The sequence below is a fragment of the Pneumocystis murina genome (genome assembly GCF_000349005.2).
Source record: "Pneumocystis murina B123 chromosome Unknown supercont1.17, whole genome shotgun sequence".
In the NCBI taxonomy this organism is placed as follows: domain Eukaryota; kingdom Fungi; phylum Ascomycota; class Pneumocystomycetes; order Pneumocystales; family Pneumocystaceae; genus Pneumocystis; species Pneumocystis murina.
Window position 1 is genome coordinate 161486 of NW_017802375.1, and position 23793 is coordinate 185278.

A 23793-nucleotide genomic window follows, 5' to 3' on the forward strand; every position below is an offset into this window, starting at 1 on the left:
TGAGGTCGTCTACGCAGAGGGCAGAAACGTGCAGGCTTTATTAAAGTAATTATCGAGACGTGGCAACTTTAAAAATTATAAATCAGAAAAAAAAAAAAAATTGGGTAAAATAGAGAAAGAAAAAAAGGAAAATTACATTAGATTCTGTTTAGGATGAACTGAAGGAACTATGTAAAATTTGAACGGAAAAAAACTGACAATTTTTGATGATTTTAGAAGATAAAAAAGAAAATATAAGAAAAAAGATATTTTTAGAGGAAAAAACAGGGAAGATGTAAAAAAATAGAAGAGAATATCTTCTAAAGAGAAGTAGACTATGAAAGAAGTTTTTTTTTCGGAAAAAGAATGGTCAAATGAAACTTTTTTTTTGGAAACAAGTAGTTCATCTTCAAGAAAAGAAAGAAAGAAATATGAGGGAGAATTAACAGACGATATGGATGAGGATGAAATAGAATGGGAGAATTTTGGTTTTGGTATTTCGAAAATTGATGAAATTTTGGAAAATAAATGAATATTTATGATTATAGATTCAGAAGAAAATGAAAATAAAAATACAGAAAAACAGAAAGATGAAACTACATTTGAATACAAAATAGAAGAAAATATATCTAAAAAAAGGTTGTTTTATATTAGGACGATGAAAAAATGATATTTATATTTATAGACATGGAATTAAAGGAAAAGACAGAAAATTACGTCTTGAGATTCATAAATTGCATTTACTTTGTTTGATTTCACATGCATCTTTAAGAAATTATTTTTGCAGAGACAAAAGATTACACGTTTTAACATGATATTTATGATATTATATCTAAATGATATAGGCTAAACTTAAAACAATTTTACCGTATGAAATTCGAGAATTATTTCATCCAAATGTCAAGATTTCTCAATACAGAAAATCTAAAATGTTTATGATAGCTCTTAGAGCAATTGTCAATATTTGGAAAAAGAAATTTAAAAAGAATAAATATGGATTATCAAAATCTTTATGGAAAAGTCCAGAACAAATTAACAAGGTATATCTTAGACTCTAATTTCCATAATTTTTTTTATAGTTATAGCCTCAAATTAAGAAGTTATACGACAATATATTTCGTTTTGAGGATTTTTTGAAAGCAGCAGAAGAATTACAAGGATCTCGCGATCTTGGTGCTCAGTTATTCGTGGCATTTTTACGCAGTAATAATGTAAAAACGAGGCTTACTGTACTTCTTCAACCCCTATCATATGGATTTGATAAATCAAACTCTTTGAATGATTCAACTTTGGACACTTTTAATAAAAACAATACATCTATTACTAAAGACAATTATATGCATGAAGTGGCAAATAAACATTCTAATTGTTCCACTTTTCCTAAAAATGCGAAATCTATAAAGTCAATTCGTCCGTTTAAGCGTCCTCGTCTTGATAATTTTATCACTAATTGTTCAAATGTATCAGATGGTAGTTAGTTATTACTTTATCTTATGATTTGATATTAAATTTATATAGATAATATAAGTGATATAAAAGAATCATTACATCCTTTTTATTGGGCAGAAGTACTTAATCCATTTACACAAAAATGGATATTTGTTGATCCAATGGTTTCATATTTAATAGGAAAACCAAGCAAATTCGAATCACTTGTTTCCAAATCTAAAAATTCATTAGGCTATATTATATCGTTTGATGAAGGTATTATAATATTTTTATAAATGACAATACTTGCTAATTCATTTTTGTAGATGGATATGTAAAAGATGTAACTCGTCGGTATACAAAACATTTTAATAGCAAAGTTAGAAAGCAGCGTTTAGAATCAGTTGTTGGCGATGAAGAATGGTGGGAAAAGGTTTTAAATTTCTATAAATCAGGCCATGTTACAGTAAGTTTTTTTAATTTAATATTATGAATCAAATTAATTATAAAAAGCAACCTTATGACATAATTGAAGATGAAGAATTTTTACAGCGTGAAACTTTCGAAAAAATACCTCAAAATATTAAGGATCTTAAGAACCATCCATTGTATATAAATAATATTATTTAACATTTATTAATCCGACTAGATTTATTATAGAAAGGCATCTTAAACAAAATCAAGTTATTTTTTCAAAGAAACCTTGCTCATTCATAACAGTAAAAAAGAATGGGAATCGGGTCAAAGAGCCAATATTTTATCGTAAAGATATAGTTACTGTTTTATCGGCTACTAAATGGTATCAGCGTGGAAGAAAAATTAAGGTAAATCTTTGTTAAGACTTAAGACAATCTTTTATTTGAAAAGTTTGGAGAGCAACCATTGAAAATTGTTCCAGAGTATAGAAAAAATTCAACTTCAGATGAATTGAATGGTAATATAAAATATGCAACAGTGGGCCTTTATTCAGAATCACAAACTGAATTGTATATTCCTCCACCTGTCCTCAATGGCAAAGTTCCAAGAAATGCATATGGTAATCTTGATATTTTTGTACCATCAATGATTCCTCAAGGAGCTATATATTTGCCATGTAAGCAAAATATACAATTTTTTAAAAAATTAAAAAAAATAGTTCCCGGCATATCTTTAACAGCAAAAATATTAGGTATTGACTATGCAGATGCTGTTGTATGTTTTTTTACAAATAATTACGCAACTAATTTTTCTAGGTTGGATTCAAATTCGAAAAAAGATTATCTCTTCCTATTATTAAAGGTATTATTATTGCACAGGAATTTGAAGAAGCGATTTCTTTAGCTTTTAAGATTATGAAAGAAGAAGAATATGAAAAAATTTCTCAGAAAATGAGAAATATTATATTAGCAAGATGGAAACGTTTTTATAGAAAACTTTGTATTTTTGAAAGGCATTTTATATGTTCTTTAAATAAAGAAGGGCATGATTAATAATGTATAGGCTTAAACAATATGATAAAGATAACATTTCAAATACATAATATACTTCTGTAGGGTTAGGGTCTTTGCTTTTCGACTTGAATGAAAGACATATTTTTTGTTTCATATCAAATATATTTAAATTAGACAGACAAAATACAAGACAATGCTTTCATTAAGAAGGCTGTTGGTATATAAACCGTCATTTATTATCAAATCACAGTATCATTTTTCACCTCGTATTTTGAAAGATCAAATTTTAGAAAATGGTACTCATTTTGGTTTTAAAAAGGTCCCAGAATCTCAGAAAGAAAACCTTGGTTTGTTGAAAACTCATTTATGAATTAGCCAACATTATTATTAGTTCATAATGTTTTTACTTCTATTGCATCTTCATATGATTTAATGAATGATATCATGTCTTTAGGTATTCATAGACTTTGGAAGGATGAATTCGTTCAGAGGCTAGATCCAGGCTCATTAAATGAAGAACCAATGCATCTTTTAGATGTTGCGGGGGGGACAGGAGATATTGCATTTCGTTTGTTAGATTATGCTACCGATGTTCATTTTGATACACAAACAAGGGTAAAATGTGTAGATATAAATCCTGATATGATAGAGATCGGGAAAAAAAGGCTTGAAAATAGTCGTTACAGATATTGTATATGTTTTTTTTTAAAAAAAAATAATTGACATTTTTTAGCCAAAAGGATAGACTTTTTCATACAAAATGCAGAAAATTTGACGGATATTGCATCATCATCTATAAATATCTATACAATTGCATTTGGTATTAGAAATTGTACAAGAATTATGGATGTTCTGAAAGAGGCATATCGTGTATTAAAACCTGGAGGAGTTTTTAGCTGTTTGGAATTTTCAAGGATATCTTTAAAGCCTTTAGAATCACTATATAATTATTATTTATTCAATATTATTCCAATTATGGGTGAAGTTGTAGTAGGAAATAGAGATAGTTATCAATATCTTGCCGAATCAATTGTAAAACATCCTGATCAAAAAACATTTTCCAAGATGATGGAAAGCGCAGGGTTTAAGTTGATAGGTAATGGATATCACAATCTTTCCTTTGGGATTGTTGCTATACATACAGGCATTAAACCGCGATAAATTTATAGAATAAATGACAAATATTTCAAATTCTTGAATAATTTTTTAAACACTTATCTAGCTAGATTAAAATTAAAGGGTTTTAGTATATTTATCAATATATTCTTCTAATTTTTCAGAGGGAATTACAGCATATCTCAAATCGCATAATACCTCATCAGGTAATGAAAGAAGTGTAGTATTTTTTGTCACAGTTGATGTTTCTTTTAGCAGTGCGTAGAAGTCTTGTTCTTTCTTTTTACTATCATATTTCATTTCTATTACAGCTGAATAAATAATATTCTTAACAATTATACTTACGCTCTTGATATGCTCTAAAAAGCTTTTCTCTTTCTTTATCATTCATCCCAAAGTCTTTGTATTCTTGTTCTTTCTTAAATTTCCTTCGAAATTCATGCCAATACATCTTAGATGTCTGTGGAATTTGAAGTAATGTTATAAATGAGATTTTAGGCTTAAATATTATAAGCATCATACAAATATAACACACTATAATTTTCTTACATCTCTTTTTGGTCTAGATTCTATTTCTTTCTTTTGTTGTGCAATTCGTTCCTTACAAAATTCTTCAAACAAATCTTTTCTTCCTTTCATAGTATTAATTACTATATAAAAAGTCAAAAAAATTCAAACATCATCACAAAACATACAAAAATAACGTGGATCCATTACAATCTTTGAAACCTCCTGATCCCAAGGATGATATGGATTAACGTCTAACTCTTGTAACATTATCTAATATATAATTAAACTAGGTCAATAAACCAAAGCATCTAAGTACTTTAAACTGTAGAGCCTTTTCTTCTTCGGAAATTTCTGTTTCTGGATCAATGTTTATCATACTATTATTTTCTATAGCTTCAAGTTGCCAAGCAATATCATTTTCTGTATATTCTGTATGATCCAATGCTGTAAAAGGATCATTGCAAGAATCATCAGCAGATGCATGATTTTCATTATTAGAACAAGCATTGGAAGAGTCATCGGTATCAGAACTATATAAAGAGTCGTCCGAATTACTCGAAGATTCTCCAAATCTATCCAAAACCTCATTCATAAGTTTCCCATTCTTATTTTCATGAACCATTGCTTCAAAAACATCTGCTGGAGGAACCCAAAGAGAAACTCCTGTCTCTGGATTATGCACAAATTGACAACGACGCTTTGTGATTACTCTAACCCAAGGAAATGCATTAACAATTGGAAACCTCAAAAATATCAATAATGCTTATAATATACCATCATAATCTCACTTGTATTTCGGACGATCTGCTTTTAAACGGAGAGAAGACTCCTTATCTATAGGAAAACTAGCATCTTTCTTCAATAAACTCGATTTATCTTCCGATTTTTCTAAAACCATAGATGCTCCAGATGATGAAGTATTATCTAATTTTTCCGGTAAAGAATCCAAGCAAGGACGTTTATATGTAGATACACGAGTAGCTTTATGATAATAATATAGATGCCCAGACGGTGCTTAGCAATCAATTAGTAGATGATCATCAAGAAAAAAATCTACCTAAATGTTCCGTCCAGCCAGGTGGAAGCGGCTCAAAAGATCCAACTTTTTTGTCATACAACCCAGAAGATTCAGACATATATGAATTATGTACTTGAAGGTACTTTAATGGACTTTTTGACTCAAAAAAAGCAGATAAAAATATCTATATTTTTTGTGAGGTTCAAATCCAAAACGCAGGTCGTTATGGCAACCAATATGGATAGAGTTGCTAAGGAAACTGTTACCAAGGAAACAGCGACAGATTTCAGAGATGAACGACAGAAAAAAAAGTAATATTTATATTAAAATAAAAAGGAAATTTTAGGGAGAAAAGATCAAGAAATTGATCATATCTGCTGAAAATGTCAAGGAGGTGAGTATTCTACAAGTATTTTCCAGTTTTCGGGATTAAAAACGGGTAGGTATGACTCAAGAACGACTATTTTTAGTCCAGAAGGTATAGAATATATAAAATTGAAGAGAAAAGTGGTATAATTAGTGGTAAAGGGCGTCTTTTCCAGGTTGAATATGCATTGGAAGCGATATCTCATGCGGGAACGGCATTGGGAGTGATGTCAGTGGATGGGATTGTTTTAGCAGCAGAAAAAAAAATAATCAATAAATTATTAGAAAAAAACATATCAACAGAGAAGATATATATTATTGATGAGTAAAGGATCATTTTTGTTTGATTTAAAGAAATTAAAGGAAGTAGTCACATGATATGTGCAGTGGCAGGGATTACAGCAGATGCAAATATTCTTATTAATTATACACAAAGAATTGCACAACAATACTTGCTTACATATGGAAATAACATGCCGTGTGAAGAAATTGTAAAAAGTCTATGTAATGTCAAACAAGGATATACACAATATGGAGGTAGAATAAAAAATAAAAAGCAAAAAAATTAATATAGAATAAGGATTACGACCTTTCGGAGTTTCATTTTTGTGGGCTGGATATGATCCAATTCGTGGTTTTCAATTATATCAATCAAATCCTTCAGGGAACTATGGAGGCTGGAAAGCAACATGTATTGGAGCAAATAGTGCATCAGCGCAGAGTTTACTCAAGCAAGATTATAAAGAAACAAGTTTAAAGGAGGCATGTTCATTGGCAATTAAAGTATTATCAAAAACAGTAGATAGTACAACATTGTCAAATGAAAAAGGTAAGTGTTATTTCTCTTTTTCCATATAACTTGTTTTAAATATTACTAGTTGAATTTGCGACAATAGGAACTAATAAGCAGGGAAAGATCTATCATCATATTTGGACACCAGATGAAATTGATACACTTTTAAAAGAAAATAAACTATTAGAAGATATAGAGACAGAAACATAATATCTCAGAAAACCTATAATCATTTTCTAATATTTAAAAAATGATCATAGAAACTTATTTTTTGAAAATATTTCTACAATATTATCCAAAAATTCAAAAAAAGTTATTAAAATATCATTTATAAAAATAGACATTATATAATCTAAAAAATTAAATAACTGGCCCAGCATCTAAAACATTTTGCGTAGCCATGTCTTTGTATTTTTCAAAATTCTTAATAAAAAGCTCAGCTAATTTATAAAGATTTTCATAAAACTCTTCTAAATATAATATAAATAAATATCTAAAAAAAAACAAAAGACTTACCCTTAGTACCTCTCCAACTTTCAAAGGGATTAAGAATTTCTGGAGGAATTCCCTCAATATGTTTAGGGATCTGTAAATTGAAGACAGGGAAATTTTGATATTCAGCTTTTGCCAATTCTCCGGAATGAATTGCATTCAAAATGATTCTGGTATATTTAAGAGGACATCGTTCGCCACCTTTTGAAAAAGATTGACCAACCCAACCAGTATTAATAAGCCAAGCATCTGCATTATGTTTTTTAACTCTTTCAGACAACATAATTGCATATTCCATAGGATGAAGAACAAGAAATGGCTCACCAAAACATGCTGAAAATGCTGGCTGAGGCTCAATTATTCCATCCTCAGTCCCAGAAATTTTACTAGTATAGCCACTGATAAAATTATATATAATTTGATCATTTGTAAGTTTAGAAACAGGTGGTAAAATAGCATGAGCATCACATGTCAATAAAATAATATTTTTTGGATGACCACTAGATATACCTGGAATTTTTGCATTTGGAATGTACTCAATAGGATAAGCACAACGTGTATTTTCAGTAATAGAAATATTAGTATAATCAACAACTCGAGTTCTAGGGTCAAAAACAACATTCTCTAAAACAGAGCCGAAACGAATAGCATTAAAGATTTCAGGTTCTTTTTCTTGAGATAAATCAACACATTTTGCATAACATCCTCCTTCAATATTAAAAATACCAGTATCTGACCACTAAAATATATTATAAAACAATTTAATTGAATCAAAAGGAATTTACGCAGTGTTCATCATCACCAATAAGATAACGGGAAGAATCTGCCGATAATGTTGTCTTTCCTGTACCAGATAAACCAAAAAAAACAGAAACATCTCCATTTTTCCCTTCATTAGCAGAAGAATGAAGAGGCAACACATCATATAGGACAGGTTGAAGATAAAACATGACAGTAAGTATACCTTTTTTCATCTCTCCTGCATATTCTCTAAATTATCTAAGTCTAAACCTTTTTTTATACATTAATATTACGTTCCAAGAATAATCATCTCTCGATCTTCTAAATTAATGGCTACTGACGTACGTGATGTCATTCCAACAGTATAACGGTTAGCAGGGACTTCATTATTTATCATTATTATGTATTTAATAACCATGATTTATACATGAACCTGCATTATATATAACAAAATCCGGTTTTTGATAAAAATCATCATCTTCAGTCTGATCAATAAGCATGTTTTTCATAAAAAGACAATGATATGGACGTGCACAAATTACACGTACTTTAATCCTGTATCTTTTATCCGCTCCTGCATATCCGTCAAAAACATAAATTCGCTTTAATGTATTCAAATAATCAACTGCTCGTTCACGATTAATTAACCATACTGTATGAGATATCTAAAACTATTGATTAGAATATCTTCCATTATATAACATTAGGTGTAAAATATTAAATGCCTTAGAATTGACAGGTCCCCACTATTCAACTATTAAATTAAAAATATACAACAATTCCCTTCCTAATATACCCAAACTTTTTCATTAGATTGAGGATGATCTACAATGCGTTTATCCTTTGGAGATCTCCCTGTTTTTTCACCTGAAAAAGCTGCCAATGCGCCCGTAGATGTAATTGCTGAAGATGACTCATAAATAAGTGCATCTTCATAAAGCGAAGCAACTGATGGATTATATTGAATTGACACTTTATTATAATCAATATTGACGGTTTCCATCAATTCTTTTTGTATTTCTAAATTTTCCTTGATAGAGCTCATTTTTAAGATTTATATATAAACTTGAACTTAAAAATATGTTATTTTCCTCAATATTTCAAGTATTTTAAAAAACAATCCTTAAGTTACTAATATTTTCCTTGTTAATTCATGATCTTTTTGTATAAAAGTTCAATTTACTTTTAAAAAAACCCTATATTTATAAGGACTTTTTCAAAAAAAGGCTTAAAGAAAATATAAAGTTAAGATAGAATTAAAATAAATAAAAAAACAATAAATAATATCCTTATAAGCCTAAATTTATATAAAAAAATTTTTATGATATTTAATTTAAAAAACTATTAAAAATTAATACATATATTTTATTTTAATTTTTAATTCTATAAATCAAACACAAAATATACCGTTAATAGTCTTAAAAGTTTTGTGATACCTAAACAATTATATAATACAGTTATTTATGAAGAAAAAAAAGTTAATAATGTATTATAAATGTTTAGATAAGTTGGAATGAAGAATTAGTTGTGTGAATCATTTTCAGAGCCTGAAATAATTACTATTTTAAATAATTAATTCTTAATTGCAAAGAAAAAGTCGAACATACCATCATTCACCTATAAAAATAAGAAAGAATTAATATAGAAGAGAAAAACTTACTTTGAGTACCATTCTACAAAGTTGTGTAGCCAATAACAATTGTTGACGTTTATTAATTAAGGAATCAATAATATATTGTTCTTTCATATCTATTTTATTGATCAAAAAAAGAATTGTTAAAAATAAAAAATGAACCATCATTATTTTTTTGCATACAATCAATTCCTAATGCAGGGTTTGAATACTTTATTTGTTTTGATTTAATATTTGTTAATGTTTCAATTGGCGAAAGGCCAGAATTTTCCGCAAGTGCCATTGGAATTACATCTAGAGCATTTGCAAAGGCCCTCATAGCATATTGTTCAATTCCGGGAGCCTAATTATAAAGCTTAATGCCTAGAAAAGAAAATAACAAATATATACTTTATCTGCAGCATTTGCAACAGCAATAGAACAAGAAATTTCAGCAGAACCACCCCCATAAACTATTCGATTATCTTTCACTAAATTACGTACAACACAAAGAGCATCATGAATAGCACGCTTAGCCTCATCAATAATCTATTTTCAATAAGTAAAATCATACAATTTCTATAATGAAGAAACCATTTTATTGCTTCCTCGGATAAAAATAGTAACTGCTCTTGTATTTACGCAACCTTCAATAACTAACATTTTATCTCGAGTTGTCCCGAAAGATAATTCTCGTACAAGACCGGCCGTACCAAGTTTTTCTGCGGTCAAATCTTCAAATCTTGGAACAATTCGCCCATTTGTAGCAACAGCAATTAACTAAAATTTATAAACACTGCCCTATATCCAAATAAAGAATTCTATAAACCTCAATTTCTGGTCCTCCTACCCAACGTACAGCGGGCAGATTATTTTGAAGCAAAAGATGATTAGCTTCATCATCAAAACCCCACTGGCAAATAACAAGATTCGCACCAGTATCTTTAATTTTCTTAACCATTTCCTCAAATTTTTCTCTTTCATAGTTTTGAAGTTTTTTAAATTCTTCTACATTTGTAATATCAAGTTTATGTTTCGTTTTTGGCTTAGGTGGTTCAAATGCACATGTAAGAATAGCTATCTTTGCATCACATATAGAACGTGGCATTTGTGGATGTGACATATCCTTATCAATAACAACACCTTTTACCAACATCGTATCTTCTAATGCACCTCCTACTTTTCCATCAATTTTTATAAGCTCGAAATTAACATCCTTTCGATCTAAGTCAGCTACTGAAAGAATTGCATCAACAGCAATCTCAGAAAACTTATCATGAGCCTTAGATACAATTTTACTTCCAAGAGATGTTTTCGTGGCTCTAAAAAGATTAGTTGTATCTGTTTTCGAAAATTCAACCACATCTGCAATTGAATCAAGATGCTCAACCGCAATTTTACACGCCTGATCGTAACCATCAGCAATTTTGATCGGATGAATTCCTTTATTAATCAATTCTTCTGCATATTCTAACAATGCTCCTGCAAGCACTAAATCCTTATTTAGAAAAAAACATGCAGATATTTCAAAGCATTTCTAACCAACAACACCCGTTGTACCATCCCCAATTTCCTCATCTTGAGATTTTGATCTATTTCCAAACCTAAGTTAACCTTCCCATAAAATATATTTTTTAAAAAAAAAAACATACAATTCAACCATAAGCTTTGCAATTTGATGTTCTACTTCCATCTGACTCAAAATAGTAGCACCATCATTAGTAATCGTAATATCACCATCTGATGATATCAAAATCTTATCCAATCCTCAAATTCCAATCAATTCACTTTATTCTTAACAATTAAACAATCACCGCCCTTACCTCTCGGTCCGAGTGACGACTTTAATATATTTGCTACTGTTTTTGCTGCCAAAATATGGGACTATAACATTGATTAATCCTTCTGACACAAAAACATAAAAAATATTCAAAAACATACTTTTATTGCATCATTTCCAGTCAATCTTGGACAAAATAAACCATAAAAACATGAAAAATTCAAAAAAACGACCTTTACCTCTTTTTTTTCCCCTGACTAAGGATTTTTATTAAATCTATAAAATCAATATTCTATTAAATACTCTTTAAGAATAATAAATGGATTTCCCTGCTCATCTCGAGCAACAAAAGCATTCTTCATATCAAAAACAACCTCCCCCATTGCTTTAAAAGGTCTTTAAAGCCTTATTTCCTGGTATTTTTTGCAAAAGAAATATTTATATTTTTTTATGAGGTTAAAACTTTAAAACCGAGGATCGAGAGATGAAGCTATGAGACGTCCAAAAAATGAGTATATTTTTGTAGAGAAAAAACACAGTATTTGAAGAGATAAACGCGAAAAAAAGCAAAATGAGGAATAAGAGAGATAAAAAAGAAGGCAAATGAAAAAAATCCGGTGAAAAAAGGCTAAAAAATGAGCTAGATATCGAAAAAACAGATGAAGAAAATAAGATAGAAGAAGAATCAGAGATAGAAAGTGAAAATGAGGACGAAATCTATGCGGTAGAAAAGATATTGGATCATAGATTGAATATGGTATGTTTTTTTTCGAGTTCTAAATGGTGGATGAATAGATATAAGAGAATAAATAAAAGAAAAATATTATAAAAGAAAGAATTGAATAGAAAAAGAAAAATAGAAAAGGATTTTAAAAGAATATAATTAATTAGATGTTTTTGGATAGTGATTTTTTTAATATTTTTTTTGGTTTTTATGTTTTTAAAATGGCTAAAAGGTTATGATAGAAACGAACAGGGTGGGAATACCTTATTAAATGGAAGGGTTATGATAAAGTTGAAGATAATACATGGGAAGGGGAGAAATCGTGCGAGTATGTTTAAATCATTCTATATATTAATTTTTTTTTTAAAAATAAGAAGAGGATGTAAGGATTTAATTGAACAATATTGGGAAAGTATAGGTGGGCGGTTAATTCCATCAGAAAGGCCAAGTGCACGTAAAAGAAAGTCCAGTCAATTGCGTAAAAATGAAAATAATGATTTTGATATGAAGCATCGAGCGTTGACGAGTAGATCTAAAGAAATATCTACAAGTAATTTATCAACAGAAACATGGAAACCACCAATGCATCTTTCATCATGGGAAGATGAAATTGAATCTGTTGATACAATTGAGCGAGATGCTTCAGGGAAATTACTTGTATATGTTAATTGGTATATATTTTATTTTTAAAAACAATAAAACTAATAAAGGTTTAGGGTTCATGGTAAAAAATCTGTTCATGATAGTCTACTAATATATCAAAAATGTCCTTTAAAAGTAGATTTTGGGAAATATGAATATAAAAATTTGTTAATATTAATTTAGATGCTTCATTTTTATGAAAACCATTTGGTTTTTCGAGACGTTGCATAAAAATAGAAAATGAAAACCTTGCAATAATTATACATTTAGTACATTAAGCACATGTATATATTTGTAATGAACGTAATGAATGATATTATAAATTATATAATTTTTTAGGGTCTAAGTTTCTAAAAGGAATATGATTTACATAAACATTTAAAAAAGAAACATATACATCAAAAAAGAGAAAACTGATACAGAAACTGTTATTATACATAACTTCCTATTCGGATATAATTAGAAAAAAGCTCAAATATAAGGTTACTATACAAATTAAAATTATTTCTGGAAACTGATAAATCTGGTTTTACTCTCAACTCTGATTCTTCCATCTAGAAATGTCAACTTCTTATATCATTTTCTATCAAAACACTCAGTTATATACTTTTCCTTCTAATTTTCCAACAACAAGTTTTTTCAATATATCTCTGGCTTCATCTGAATGTCCAACATCTTCAAAAGCGTCTGTAGCATCTTTACCTACAAAAACTATTAAAAACAAACCATACATTCAAAACTGTTATACCTGCAACATCAAGTAATACTTCTTCTCCACCAGGATGTTCGTTTATAAAAGGACTAACATTATACACCATTTTATCAATAACCATATAAATATCATCTCGAGTAACATGTTTAGCAACTTCTGATGCTTCTATCTTTCTTAAGGTGTTGATCTCAATATTTTCTACCATTATTTTTTTCAAATCTAACAATCTTTATAAATTTCTAATACAAAAAATAAACTTAACAAACAGGATTTTAAAGCGCTAATATCATATTATTATTTATTTATTAAGGGCTAACTTTTTTTCTTACAAATATAATAAGATTTTATACCGTCTGGCTTATCCGATTAACCGGAAAGTTAATAAAACTATACAAGTCTTTAAGATTTTGAACAAATAAGGACCACGGACATTGTTAATCTTGATCTCTACTAATAATTAAGTGATATTCATGAGTAGATCAATAAGCAAGGAAAAGGCAGAATCCAATACAGAAGTTTTGAAAATGCTGCTAAAACTACCAGGAAATAAGTGAATATATAGAAAATAAAGAACATAATATTGATATTTTATTAGATACTGTTCAGATTGTAAGCGTAATGATCATCCAAGATGGGCAAGTTGGTCTTTAGGGATTTTTTTATGTATCAGGTAGTAAAAATAACAATTATAATTTATTATTAATTAAGGCTAATTAATATAAATAAGATGCTCGGGAATACATAGAAGTATGGGTACTCATATTAGCAGAGGTATGGAGATATTTATATGCGTTTTTTCTATTATTTTATATAATGTTTTGTGATTAAAAGTATGTTTATAGTTAAATCAGTTGACCTGGATTCATGGACAAATGAGCAACTAGAAAATATGATTCGTTGGGGAAATGCACGTGCCAATAAGTGATATTTAATGGGATGTAATGTTGAATGTTAATTATTTTTAGATATTGGGAAGCAAAGTTGATTCCAGGTCATATACCATCAGAAAGGTTAGAAATGATTTTTATGTTTATTTTTGTCTTTAATATTGCTTCAGTAAGATTGATAATTATATAAGAACTAAATATGAAACGAAAAGATGGGTTATGGATGGTCCAATACCAGATCCGTCTACATTAGACGAAGGCAACAATAATGAAATAGTAAATTGAAGGGATAAACAATATTCTTAATAACTATATCTAGATTCATGATCTTGTTTTAGATCATTCTTTAGAGAAAAAGCAATTTTCATCTATAGTACCCAAAAATACAAAACAAATATATACAAAAGACTATCAAATATTAAATAATTTATTTTCTTTTTCGGAAAAAAAAGAAGTATCATTACATCATCAAAATTCACCTTCTCAACAAAATTCTATTAAGTCAAAAGAACCCTTATTTAAATCGAATTTAAAGAATTATACCAATATTTTAGAATCGCATGAACCACATTCATCGAAAATCCATGATAAATCCTCAAGAGCCGTCCTTAAAACATCAATTCTATCTCTTTATTCAACAACATCCACGTCTCAACCGAATATTTTATCTAAATCTTCAGTAAAAGATGCATGTTTACATGAAGATCAACAGACATCTAAGCATGAATCAAAATTATCAGATAGTTTTAAAGACATTTCCAAAAGCGTTCAAGAACTAAATATATCTGAAGAACAAAAAATATCTCATACTTCTGAATCTTCACATCAATTTTCAAATCCCGCAGTATCTTATTTATTAAATACACAAAAATTTTCTCCTGTTTCTGCATCTCATGATATCACTGCAACAAAAGACAATGCATCAAAAATAAATCGAAAACAAAGCTATTCTAAAGGGATATCATCTAATAATAAAATTTTCGATACAGAAAGCCTATGTCTTAAAAGTTTTACAACAGATGTGTCGAAAATAGTTCCAAATCCCGATAAAGATCCTTTTTCTAAACAATGGGACAATGACTCGTTAACATTTAATGCCTTTCAACCGTCTAATTTTTTTGCCGATTCTGACACTTTATCTTTTCATACTTCTCCATGGTCAACTGATGAACCTAAAGAAATACAACGAAATTCTACTAATTCTCAAAAAGATACACTTCATAAAGATGGTATCCATGACAAAAGCATCCTTTTTTATGACGATTCAATCATTTCTACTACGGATGTATGGAAATAAGATATACAATTCATACACAGTTGTTAATATACATCTTTGGAATAGTTTTTTATGTGTTTCAAACATGTTTCTTGACAATAAAAGAAAATTAAAGTGTTTTCATGTATAAATAAAATATATTTTTTAATAATTGTTACTAATTCTATGATTTCATTAATATTTCTAATTAATAAATAAATCAAAATATTTTTTCAGAAATATCAATAGATAAATGATTCTTTGAAAGATTCAGAAATATATTTATAGCCTTTTTCATGAGATTTACTTAGGACATGGATAAATAATATGAAGAAACAAATACAATAAAAAATTTATATACAAAAGAAACCAATTAAAAAACAAATAATGTATTTTTATACTTGTAATTATCTTTTTCAAATAAAAAAAAAGATTTTAATATATTTGCAATAAAAGAGTGATTTAATAAGTTTTATAGAAAAACATATTATATTATTGATATTTTTCTCAAGTTTAAACAAAAAAGACTATGCACTTATTTGTTTGATCCTATAAAAGGAAAATATCAAGGCAATTTATATGATTTATAAAGAAATTTAAATATTAATCTCAAAAATTTTCTATATCTAAAAAAATAAAAGATATTTCAAAATTACTTTATAAACATCTATATCATAGAGTTACATTGAAGAAATTAGTTCTAAAAAAGCTCCTTATAAAATTTTTTGGAAAATTTTTTTTTGGTTATATCAAGAAGTAGAGAAAATTAAACAGCTATAAAAATATGAATAAAAAACAATAAGTTATATGAATGCAATAAAGACGACGATACTTATATAGAAAATTATCTATTTTAATACTATCAAATCAATAATAAGAGGTTAGAAAAATAAAAATATTTTTTTTATTTAAATATTAATTTTGTTTTAAATACAAAAAATTATAAATTAAAACTGTTATTAAAAATAGCCACTCAATTTTCTTAATTTATTTTAAATCAATAAATGCTATGGTATATCTCCTAAAAACTTATTTACATATTTTAACTGTAATTCATGTTTTAAATTGTGAAATTTTAAATATTAAAGCCTTTCAACTACGATATTTATCATCGAAACTCCCTTTTTTATAATTCCGACTCCTTCCTTTAGTACTCCTTGAACTATAGTTTTGCTCATTTTCTTCTAACGCATCTAATGAATTATAATTACTTCCATTATTTTTTTTTAAATCTAACTCTTTTTTTAATTCAATTACAAGACTCCTCATTTTGCTATATCCCATATGAAGCTAATCTATCAAGATTTCTTGTATTAAATAATAACTCTACTTACTTTCCCTCCAAAATGGTCAGCCAATCGTCTATCATTATCTAATCGCGATAAATATGCCCCACAAACGTCACATACTTGAAGTTTTTGATGACCTAATGATCCACTATTGGTAGATATTGATTTTAATTCTTTCTTTATAACATTTAACCCTAATTCTTTATAAATAAAAACATACTTCTCGTTCTGATCGGTCAATTTTATATTTCTCCACCTTATGATATTCCTCTACTGCACGCATCACTTCACCCTGTTCACCTAATATTAAATTAAATAATAAAATAATAAAAAAATATAATTTTAAACACCTAAAACCTCTACTTCTTCTAATGCAGTGTCAATAATTTTTTCAAGTTCTGCCATGTCTCTAGCCTATAAAAATTTAAATAAAAACATTTTTTAAAGCAAAAAAAAGACCAGCTGGCTTGCTTTAGCTAATTCTTCAGGAGTTTTTTCTAATCTTTTTTGCGCAGAATCAATACGACGGTTACAATCATCAATATATTTATTCAGATCCCTCAAATAATCATATTCAAATCCATAATCTTTCTTCAAGCGCGCTTTCTGATAATCTGCCTTTAGCTTATCCGAATGAATTTTAGAACAAGGTCCAAGATCCATTTTCTATAAAAAATATTATATAAATATAATTCAAAAAAAAAGAAAAACAAATACAGTATTTCTATAGAAATTAAATAAAATTTATGAAAAAATATAAGATAAAACAAACATACGTAAACATATCATGAGGACAATCTCCGCAAAGAAAACTTCTACAAACTTTTGGGCTCGTAAAAGACATAGTTTGCTGATGTGAAGAACCCATCATATCTGAGCCCATAAGTTGCTAAAATAAATAAATAAATAAAGATAAAACTCATATAAAATAACCTCTAAAAGCTTTCTCTGTTCAGATGCCATTTTGAAGCTTGAAGAATATAAAGAGATAAAAATAAAGATTATCAATGATATCGGTTAAAAGTCGATAGGGTTATTAACCACTCGGAATAAGTAGAAACAGATTCAACAGCCCAAATTTCAATAAAAATGTGTCAATCTCATTAAAATATGTTATAAATTATTATGAATTTCTTTTTAATGATATTATCAAAATGCAAATCACACAACATTATTTCTTATGTAAAATAAGATATAAGCAGCAGGTGACTAGATAATAGATAAATAGATTATAAATACAAAATTATAAATACTTACAACAACGTCCCGTTCACTACAAAAAACCACACGACGATCATCAAATAAGTTCCAAGAATTTGTAAAACTATTTTTTACCATTGCAGTATCTATTATATAAGTAAAATAAAGAAATAAAAAGATATCCTTACAATGACCTCCATCTAAATTTCCATAATGATTTGTAACGGCATATAAATGATAAAGATATTGTCCATGATTAAGTGGATCAGAAAGAGATTGTGTACTGTCGAGTAAAAAATCAGTAAGATCAAAATTATTAATTAAAAAATCAATTTTGGTGTTGATTTTATCTTTCCAATGCCCGCATGTTTGAAACCGTTTAAGATGTATTAAAAGTATCTGAGGAATTTTAGATATAGTTAAAGTTTTAGTAGCATCTCTTGGTTTTCTGCATTTAGAACAATACCTATAATAATTTATAAAAACCGCTATTTATTTAGAAAAAAATACCATTGTTCTTTATCCTTAAGGTATTCCTATTTTAGTTAATATCAGAAAAAAGTATATATTTTTTTGTTTCACTTTTTGCACAAAAAATTGAAGACATTCATATAAAGTCGAAGTTTTAGCCTGCGTAAGGGGTATTGGCAATGAAAGATATGTAAAAGGATTATATGTAGTAGATTGAAAATCACATGTTAGACATTTTAATCTACTTTGTAATTGTCCTTGAAAAAGAGAAACAACAATGCTATTATTTAAACGGACATATTTTTGCCATTCAATATTTGAAGCAATTTTATCAGGCATATTTTCTATTTTTAATTCTTCTTCTGGTGTTAATTCTTTTGGTCTTAATTGACCGGCTGCAATATTTAATTCTTCATGAAGCCCATCTAAAAGAAAAGCCAAAAATTCCTGAGAATCTTGCTGGTCATTATCACGAAATTGTTCTTTAAGTCGTCCAACAACATTCTTTTTAAATTTAAAAAAAAATGTAAAAATAATCTTCTAACCTTAAAAAAAAGTGGAGATACATATGTATGTTCGTTATCCCAAAGATATGTAATTAACCGAGCAAATGTTTGAACAAGCTCTCCTTTATATCCCAAAGGATTATTGAAATTAATATGTTTTTTATAACTTCCATCTATGAAATATTTTAAAAATAAAAATGAAAATAAACAATATACCTCTATAATATCTCACAAAAGGAATAGTACTATTTAAACACTGTATAATAGCATTCATATAACATGTGTTACCCAAATTTGTTAATCCTGTAGCACCTATAATTCCACGAACACAAAACTGTTCTGTATTATAAATTTGAGATGTAAGAGTTTGAGGTTTTGTAATAATAGAATTTATATCAGATAACGAAGGCTGTTTAAATTTATAGCTATCCAAAGAGTTATATTCTCTGGAAGTTGAACGTCGAGGAAATTCATTATTAGTATTCTTAGGTTCTATAAAATCATAAAAAGGATTATTAGAAGAGATTCCCTTTTTTTCACAATTATTAAGATCATTAATATCCATTTTCTGAGACAAAAACTCATATTTATTTATATTATGGTAATCTCTTAAAGAGTTATGAATATCATTTGTTTCAAAATAAGGCATAAACTTTATTAATGATTGTTGAGATAAGGTAAGGTGTGAAGGCTAAATATATATTAATGAGCATAAATCACAATTAAAGAAATTATTACGTATTTCTCCTTCATCTTTAAATGTAAATCATTATTTGATCCTGACGAAATATCCTTATTATCTGTTAAATTCATGTTATTTTTAAACAATGATTGAAATTTCTCCATAGACATTCTAATATAAAAATTAATATATATAAAAAAATAATGCTTTCTCTACGTCATTTCTATTGAATTCTTATGATTTTTCTTTTCAAGTCCTATATCAACACTATATAAAGAATAATCAGATGGTGCATAAGAATTAGGAATGTTAATATTTGATTTTAAATATAAATAATTTGATTCATGATCTGAAGGCAAAATATTTTCCGTAAAACCATTTCTTATATTGTGAGTATTAGTTCCTTCTATAAAATCGCAAAAAATATCATTTTTTTTAATAAAATTAACCCATTCTTTAAGACCTCCAGAAAGCAATACAGGTATATGTTTTAATGGTTTTTGAAATCCACCATAATTGTATATAGCTTTATTTAAATTATAGAATATGCGAGCCTTTTCATTTTGAGAAATGTTTCCACTTAAATTATCGTTTTTACTATCCCAATCATAATAAACAATAAGATCAAATTTATGTCTATTAGAAAAAGTTTTCTGTTCTGATAATGGCGATATTATCAATGAGTCTTCCAATTGATCACCTGATATACTAGCACAAATCAATTATCAATCCATCTACCACATAAATCTTACTCTTCTTGCAAAGTTAAAATAATAGGTTCTATACAAACTATATTTTCTGAAGCAATCCTAAATTTATTAAATTCACTTCTTGGCCTTATATCTAAAAATAAAATTCGAGATTTATTATCTTTAGAAATAATATACTTATATAATGTATCTGAATCAATAAAAGAAAAATTCGGAAATATAGTTATTTGATCTGAAAGTACATGTTTTTTATTTAAATCAGTAAGTAGACTGCTAGATGTAAACGGATTCATATCCTTGTCTATATTAGTTTCTGAAAAAGATAATTTTAAATCAGTATTAGTAGGAGAAAACTATTATAATTATTATATATAAACAAACAATATATACTCGAGTATCACCTTAAAAGGAAAAGAAATAGGAGTAGGTAATCTAAATTGACTATTCAATAGATCTATACTTTGACTACGCCTAATATCAGATATTTCCATATGATCATTTTTTGGAAAATCTATTTTTTCATTTAAAGAAAAACTATAACTCAAACCAGGCTTCAGATCTCTTTGAATCAATTCAGGAGAAACAGATTTAGAAGAAGAACGGAGGAAAGATTCTTTTGTATTTACCACTGTATTAGATTTATTTAATGACATCTTTTCAATATCTCTCAACTTCAAAATCTGATGGATTTTTTGAAATCTAAAGAAAGATAATGATGTTTCCTAAATAATTAAAAACCCTAGATAGTTATCTCGAAAATATACCTGTCTAAGCTCCTGATATTGCTTTAAAATAGGCCCACCCTGACTTTTAAATAAAACATAATCTTTATGGCTAGGAATAACTATTATGTTTAAAAAATAACATTAAAAAAAAACGAAAACACCTTCTATAACAATAGACGATGCTCTCAAGTACTTTACATAAGCTATCTCAAGCCGAGATTCATTTTCATACTTGAATGCCTTTTGTCATCAATTAGACCTTGTTTTCCCAAAAAATCATTCAAACCTGATCATAAAGCTTTCTAGCAGTAGAAATCCATAATTTTATAGGATAATTAACGCCTTTTTCAAAAATTGCCGCTTTTTTTTTCAATATTTCCAATGTATCTCCTGGACCAGGTTCTTCATTTTCAGTCCCCATTTTTTGGAATTTCTTATAAAAACATATATAAATATCAAAATATATTAAATCCACTCATATTTATATCTAATTTAGACGTGTTTAATCAAAGAAAATGAGAAAAAACCTGATAAATCTTAAACGTCAATTACTCGTCTTAAAAGCCTTGTCGTTATAATAGTGTTGTCATAGCAACTATTGCCAGGGCGATAATCACTATAGTAACCACTACGCTGCACAGTCAAACGTCAGATAACCAGCAAGATGCTAAGTTGGTGGACATTTAGGGCATTCGACGAGTTAGTTGGTGAGTATTTCTTATAAAACAGGAAGAATATTGTAAAAAATTTGATATACTTACTTTTTTTTCGCAGAAAAAGCGACATCAGAAGACATCCCAGCGGGGATAGAAGATCTTACTTCATGTCTTGAAATATGTGATAAAATTAGGAGTAAATCAGTTCCTTCAAAAGATGCAATGAGGAGTCTTAAGAGGAGGATGGCACACAAAAGCGCCAATGTTCAAATTCTGACATTAAAAGTATAAAAAAAAGGATATTTCATTATAATGACTGATGGATAAATATAGCTTATAGACCTGTGTGTAAAAAATGGAGGAGATCATTTCTTGTTAGAAATATCATCTAGAGAGTTTATGGATAATCTTGTGTCATTATTGAAGACAAATGTGATATTTTATTGCTACAGAGAAATAATTTTAATTTGTAATTAGAAGACAACAGAACATGATGTTACAGCGAAAGCAGATGTTAGGAAGAAGATATTAGAACTTATTCAAGTATGGGCAGTTTTGTTTGAAAAAAAGAAACATCTTGGCTATGTTTGTACAGTATATGAGGATCTTCAGTCACAAGGATACGAATTTCCGCCAAAAGAGCCTCTTAATTCGACATTCATTGATTCATTTTCAGTATATTAATGCTTAGGTACTTTCTTTAGTTAACTTAAATATATAGCCCCCAGAATGGAGTGATTCTAGCATTTGTATGCTTTGTAGAACTAGATTTACATTTAAAAACAGAAAACATCATTGTAGAAATTGCGGGGGAACCTTTTGTCAATCATGCTCTTCAAAATCACGACCTCTTTTATATATTGGTATTATTGAACCAGCTAGAGTCTGTGATAATTGTTATTCTAAAAAAACGCAAACTCCTGCTATTTCTATGCCTAATAATGTTTTGGACATGGAAAACCCTAAAAATACAAATATAGATGATGATAGTGATTTAAAATATGCTATAAAATTGTCTTTAGAAGAAAGTAAATTACAAGAATCAAAATTTCAACAAGACTTTCCTAAAGATCACAAAAGACAATATTCAGATGATGAAGACTTAAAAAAAGCGATTTCATTAAGCTTAAAAGAATCGGAGCAATCAAAATCAGTCAGTTTTACACCTAATGTAAAAACAATTGTTCCAGATCTTCAAGTTACATTACTCGATTTATTTATTATAACTAACATAATTCTAGCCTAAATTTGAGCATGAACTTACTGCATTAGAGATAGAAAACATTAATACTTTTTGCATGTTAATTCAAAAACTTCAAATGGCACCTATAGGATCAATTTTAAGAGATCATTATGTTCAAGAATTACATGATTCAGTTATAAAATTAAAACCAAAACTTATTCGTTCTTTAGGCAATACTATTAGTAAATACGGTCGGCTAACTTTTTAATTCTTCTAAATTTTAATTTTTTTAGAAAAATTAATTGACATTCATTCTAAACTTTCAACGGTCATGAAATATTATGACAAATTATTGGAGGATCGCTTATCTACTGCCTATTCAAGACATCATGTTTCTTCTATTCATGAAAAAAGTTCTTTACATCCTTTTAACCAAACTTATGATCCATCTTTATTAACACCAACCTCTTCAATGCCTTCTGAATATTATTCACATTATAAAGAACTTCGGCAACAGAAAAATACTTCATTCTATTCATCTTATATACCATCACAACATGCTTCTTCAACTTCTATTTCACCTTCAAAGGAAATTATTTCTTCCACCATACCAAATTATTCATCAAACACATTTTCACAAGACACCTTCACAAATAAACCTTCTTCTACTTTTATTAAGGATTCATGTTCACCTATTCATGATCAACATAACCCAAATCACTCATCTTTGCATCAAAAAAACCCTTTACAAGATAAAACTGAACCATCAACACAAGTATCTCTCATTGATTTATAATTTTCTATATTTTTCAGGTAACTAAGTTTAACTTTTTTCAATATAAATTTTTCTTTTGATAGAATCTTGTATTTTTCAATAAATTTAAAG

The 23793-nt window shown here is 28.0% G+C and overlaps 12 protein-coding genes across 12 annotated transcripts; 6 read left to right on the forward strand and 6 right to left on the reverse strand.

Moving 5' to 3' along the window:
• The first annotated feature begins 85 nt into the window (after positions 1–85).
• Positions 86–3013, forward strand: PNEG_03393 (hypothetical protein). Its single transcript, XM_007877287.1, has 13 exons — positions 86–473; positions 528–618; positions 665–782; positions 825–1019; positions 1065–1452; positions 1498–1683; positions 1734–1873; positions 1921–2015; positions 2057–2231; positions 2275–2500; positions 2543–2598; positions 2640–2836; positions 2887–3013. Exons 1-13 carry the CDS (start codon positions 317–319, stop codon positions 2924–2926), a joined length of 2064 nt encoding a protein of 687 aa, XP_007875478.1. The 5' UTR covers positions 86–316; the 3' UTR covers positions 2927–3013.
• A 17-nt stretch (positions 3014–3030) lies between these two features.
• PNEG_03394 (hypothetical protein) lies at positions 3031–4260 on the forward strand (the record flags this gene model as incomplete). Its single annotated transcript, XM_007877288.1, has 3 exons — positions 3031–3184; positions 3229–3528; positions 3571–4260. The coding sequence occupies 3 exons, from the start codon at positions 3031–3033 to the stop codon at positions 3996–3998; spliced, it is 882 nt and encodes a 293-aa protein (XP_007875479.1). The 3' UTR covers positions 3999–4260.
• Positions 3050–5623, reverse strand: PNEG_03395 (hypothetical protein). Its single transcript, XM_007877289.1, has 7 exons — positions 5521–5623; positions 5252–5477; positions 4780–5206; positions 4649–4733; positions 4503–4603; positions 4299–4452; positions 3050–4255 (listed from the first exon to the last, which is right to left on the reverse strand). The coding sequence occupies exons 1-7, from the start codon at positions 5597–5599 to the stop codon at positions 4071–4073; spliced, it is 1257 nt and encodes a 418-aa protein (XP_007875480.1). The 5' UTR covers positions 5600–5623; the 3' UTR covers positions 3050–4070.
• Positions 5624–5832: 209 nt separating this feature from the next.
• On the forward strand, positions 5833–6859 carry PNEG_03396 (hypothetical protein). Its single transcript, XM_007877290.1, has 6 exons — positions 5833–5875; positions 5925–5959; positions 6010–6172; positions 6218–6384; positions 6428–6676; positions 6726–6859. Exons 1-6 carry the CDS (start codon positions 5865–5867, stop codon positions 6848–6850), a joined length of 750 nt encoding a protein of 249 aa, XP_007875481.1. The 5' UTR covers positions 5833–5864; the 3' UTR covers positions 6851–6859.
• Positions 6860–7000: 141 nt separating this feature from the next.
• Positions 7001–8918, reverse strand: PNEG_03397 (phosphoenolpyruvate carboxykinase (ATP); the record flags this gene model as incomplete). The annotated part of the gene is made up of 7 exons (XM_007877291.1): positions 7001–7110; positions 7157–7871; positions 7918–8122; positions 8167–8254; positions 8301–8538; positions 8599–8619; positions 8670–8918. The coding sequence occupies 7 exons, from the start codon at positions 8916–8918 to the stop codon at positions 7001–7003; spliced, it is 1626 nt and encodes a 541-aa protein (XP_007875482.1).
• A 476-nt stretch (positions 8919–9394) lies between these two features.
• Positions 9395–11648, reverse strand: PNEG_03398 (T-complex protein 1 subunit epsilon; the record flags this gene model as incomplete). Its single annotated transcript, XM_007877292.1, has 13 exons — positions 9395–9432; positions 9481–9490; positions 9534–9622; positions 9669–9849; positions 9897–10034; positions 10080–10265; positions 10315–10976; positions 11028–11077; positions 11138–11252; positions 11309–11369; positions 11427–11451; positions 11505–11522; positions 11569–11648. 13 exons carry the CDS (start codon positions 11646–11648, stop codon positions 9395–9397), a joined length of 1653 nt encoding a protein of 550 aa, XP_007875483.1.
• Positions 11649–12019: 371 nt separating this feature from the next.
• PNEG_03399 (hypothetical protein) lies at positions 12020–13527 on the forward strand (the record flags this gene model as incomplete). Its single annotated transcript, XM_007877293.1, has 5 exons — positions 12020–12022; positions 12232–12317; positions 12367–12660; positions 12706–12766; positions 12815–13527. 5 exons carry the CDS (start codon positions 12020–12022, stop codon positions 12860–12862), a joined length of 492 nt encoding a protein of 163 aa, XP_007875484.1. The 3' UTR covers positions 12863–13527.
• PNEG_03400 (hypothetical protein) lies at positions 13010–13548 on the reverse strand (the record flags this gene model as incomplete). Its single annotated transcript, XM_007877294.1, has 4 exons — positions 13010–13076; positions 13124–13185; positions 13239–13333; positions 13380–13548. 4 exons carry the CDS (start codon positions 13546–13548, stop codon positions 13010–13012), a joined length of 393 nt encoding a protein of 130 aa, XP_007875485.1.
• Positions 13549–13813: 265 nt separating this feature from the next.
• Positions 13814–15542, forward strand: PNEG_03401 (hypothetical protein; the record flags this gene model as incomplete). The annotated part of the gene is made up of 7 exons (XM_007877295.1): positions 13814–13893; positions 13939–14013; positions 14071–14114; positions 14186–14264; positions 14309–14353; positions 14401–14506; positions 14550–15542. The coding sequence occupies 7 exons, from the start codon at positions 13814–13816 to the stop codon at positions 15525–15527; spliced, it is 1407 nt and encodes a 468-aa protein (XP_007875486.1). The 3' UTR covers positions 15528–15542.
• Positions 15543–16577: 1035 nt separating this feature from the next.
• On the reverse strand, positions 16578–17737 carry PNEG_03402 (hypothetical protein; the record flags this gene model as incomplete). Its single annotated transcript, XM_007877296.1, has 8 exons — positions 16578–16775; positions 16820–16951; positions 16995–17074; positions 17125–17188; positions 17234–17440; positions 17492–17498; positions 17551–17663; positions 17708–17737. The coding sequence occupies 8 exons, from the start codon at positions 17735–17737 to the stop codon at positions 16578–16580; spliced, it is 831 nt and encodes a 276-aa protein (XP_007875487.1).
• Positions 17738–17852: 115 nt separating this feature from the next.
• Positions 17853–21594, reverse strand: PNEG_03403 (hypothetical protein). The gene is made up of 14 exons (XM_007877297.1): positions 21355–21594; positions 21230–21308; positions 21108–21187; positions 20745–21065; positions 20386–20696; positions 19850–20341; positions 19690–19804; positions 19168–19642; positions 18991–19124; positions 18557–18949; positions 18485–18510; positions 18163–18440; positions 18032–18120; positions 17853–17983 (listed from the first exon to the last, which is right to left on the reverse strand). The coding sequence occupies exons 1-14, from the start codon at positions 21487–21489 to the stop codon at positions 17936–17938; spliced, it is 2976 nt and encodes a 991-aa protein (XP_007875488.1). The 5' UTR covers positions 21490–21594; the 3' UTR covers positions 17853–17935.
• Positions 21595–21732: 138 nt separating this feature from the next.
• Positions 21733–23703, forward strand: PNEG_03404 (hypothetical protein; the record flags this gene model as incomplete). The annotated part of the gene is made up of 7 exons (XM_007877298.1): positions 21733–21775; positions 21843–22009; positions 22058–22156; positions 22202–22399; positions 22446–22922; positions 22966–23158; positions 23201–23703. 7 exons carry the CDS (start codon positions 21733–21735, stop codon positions 23701–23703), a joined length of 1680 nt encoding a protein of 559 aa, XP_007875489.1.
• Between the last annotated feature and the right edge of the window lie 90 nt (positions 23704–23793).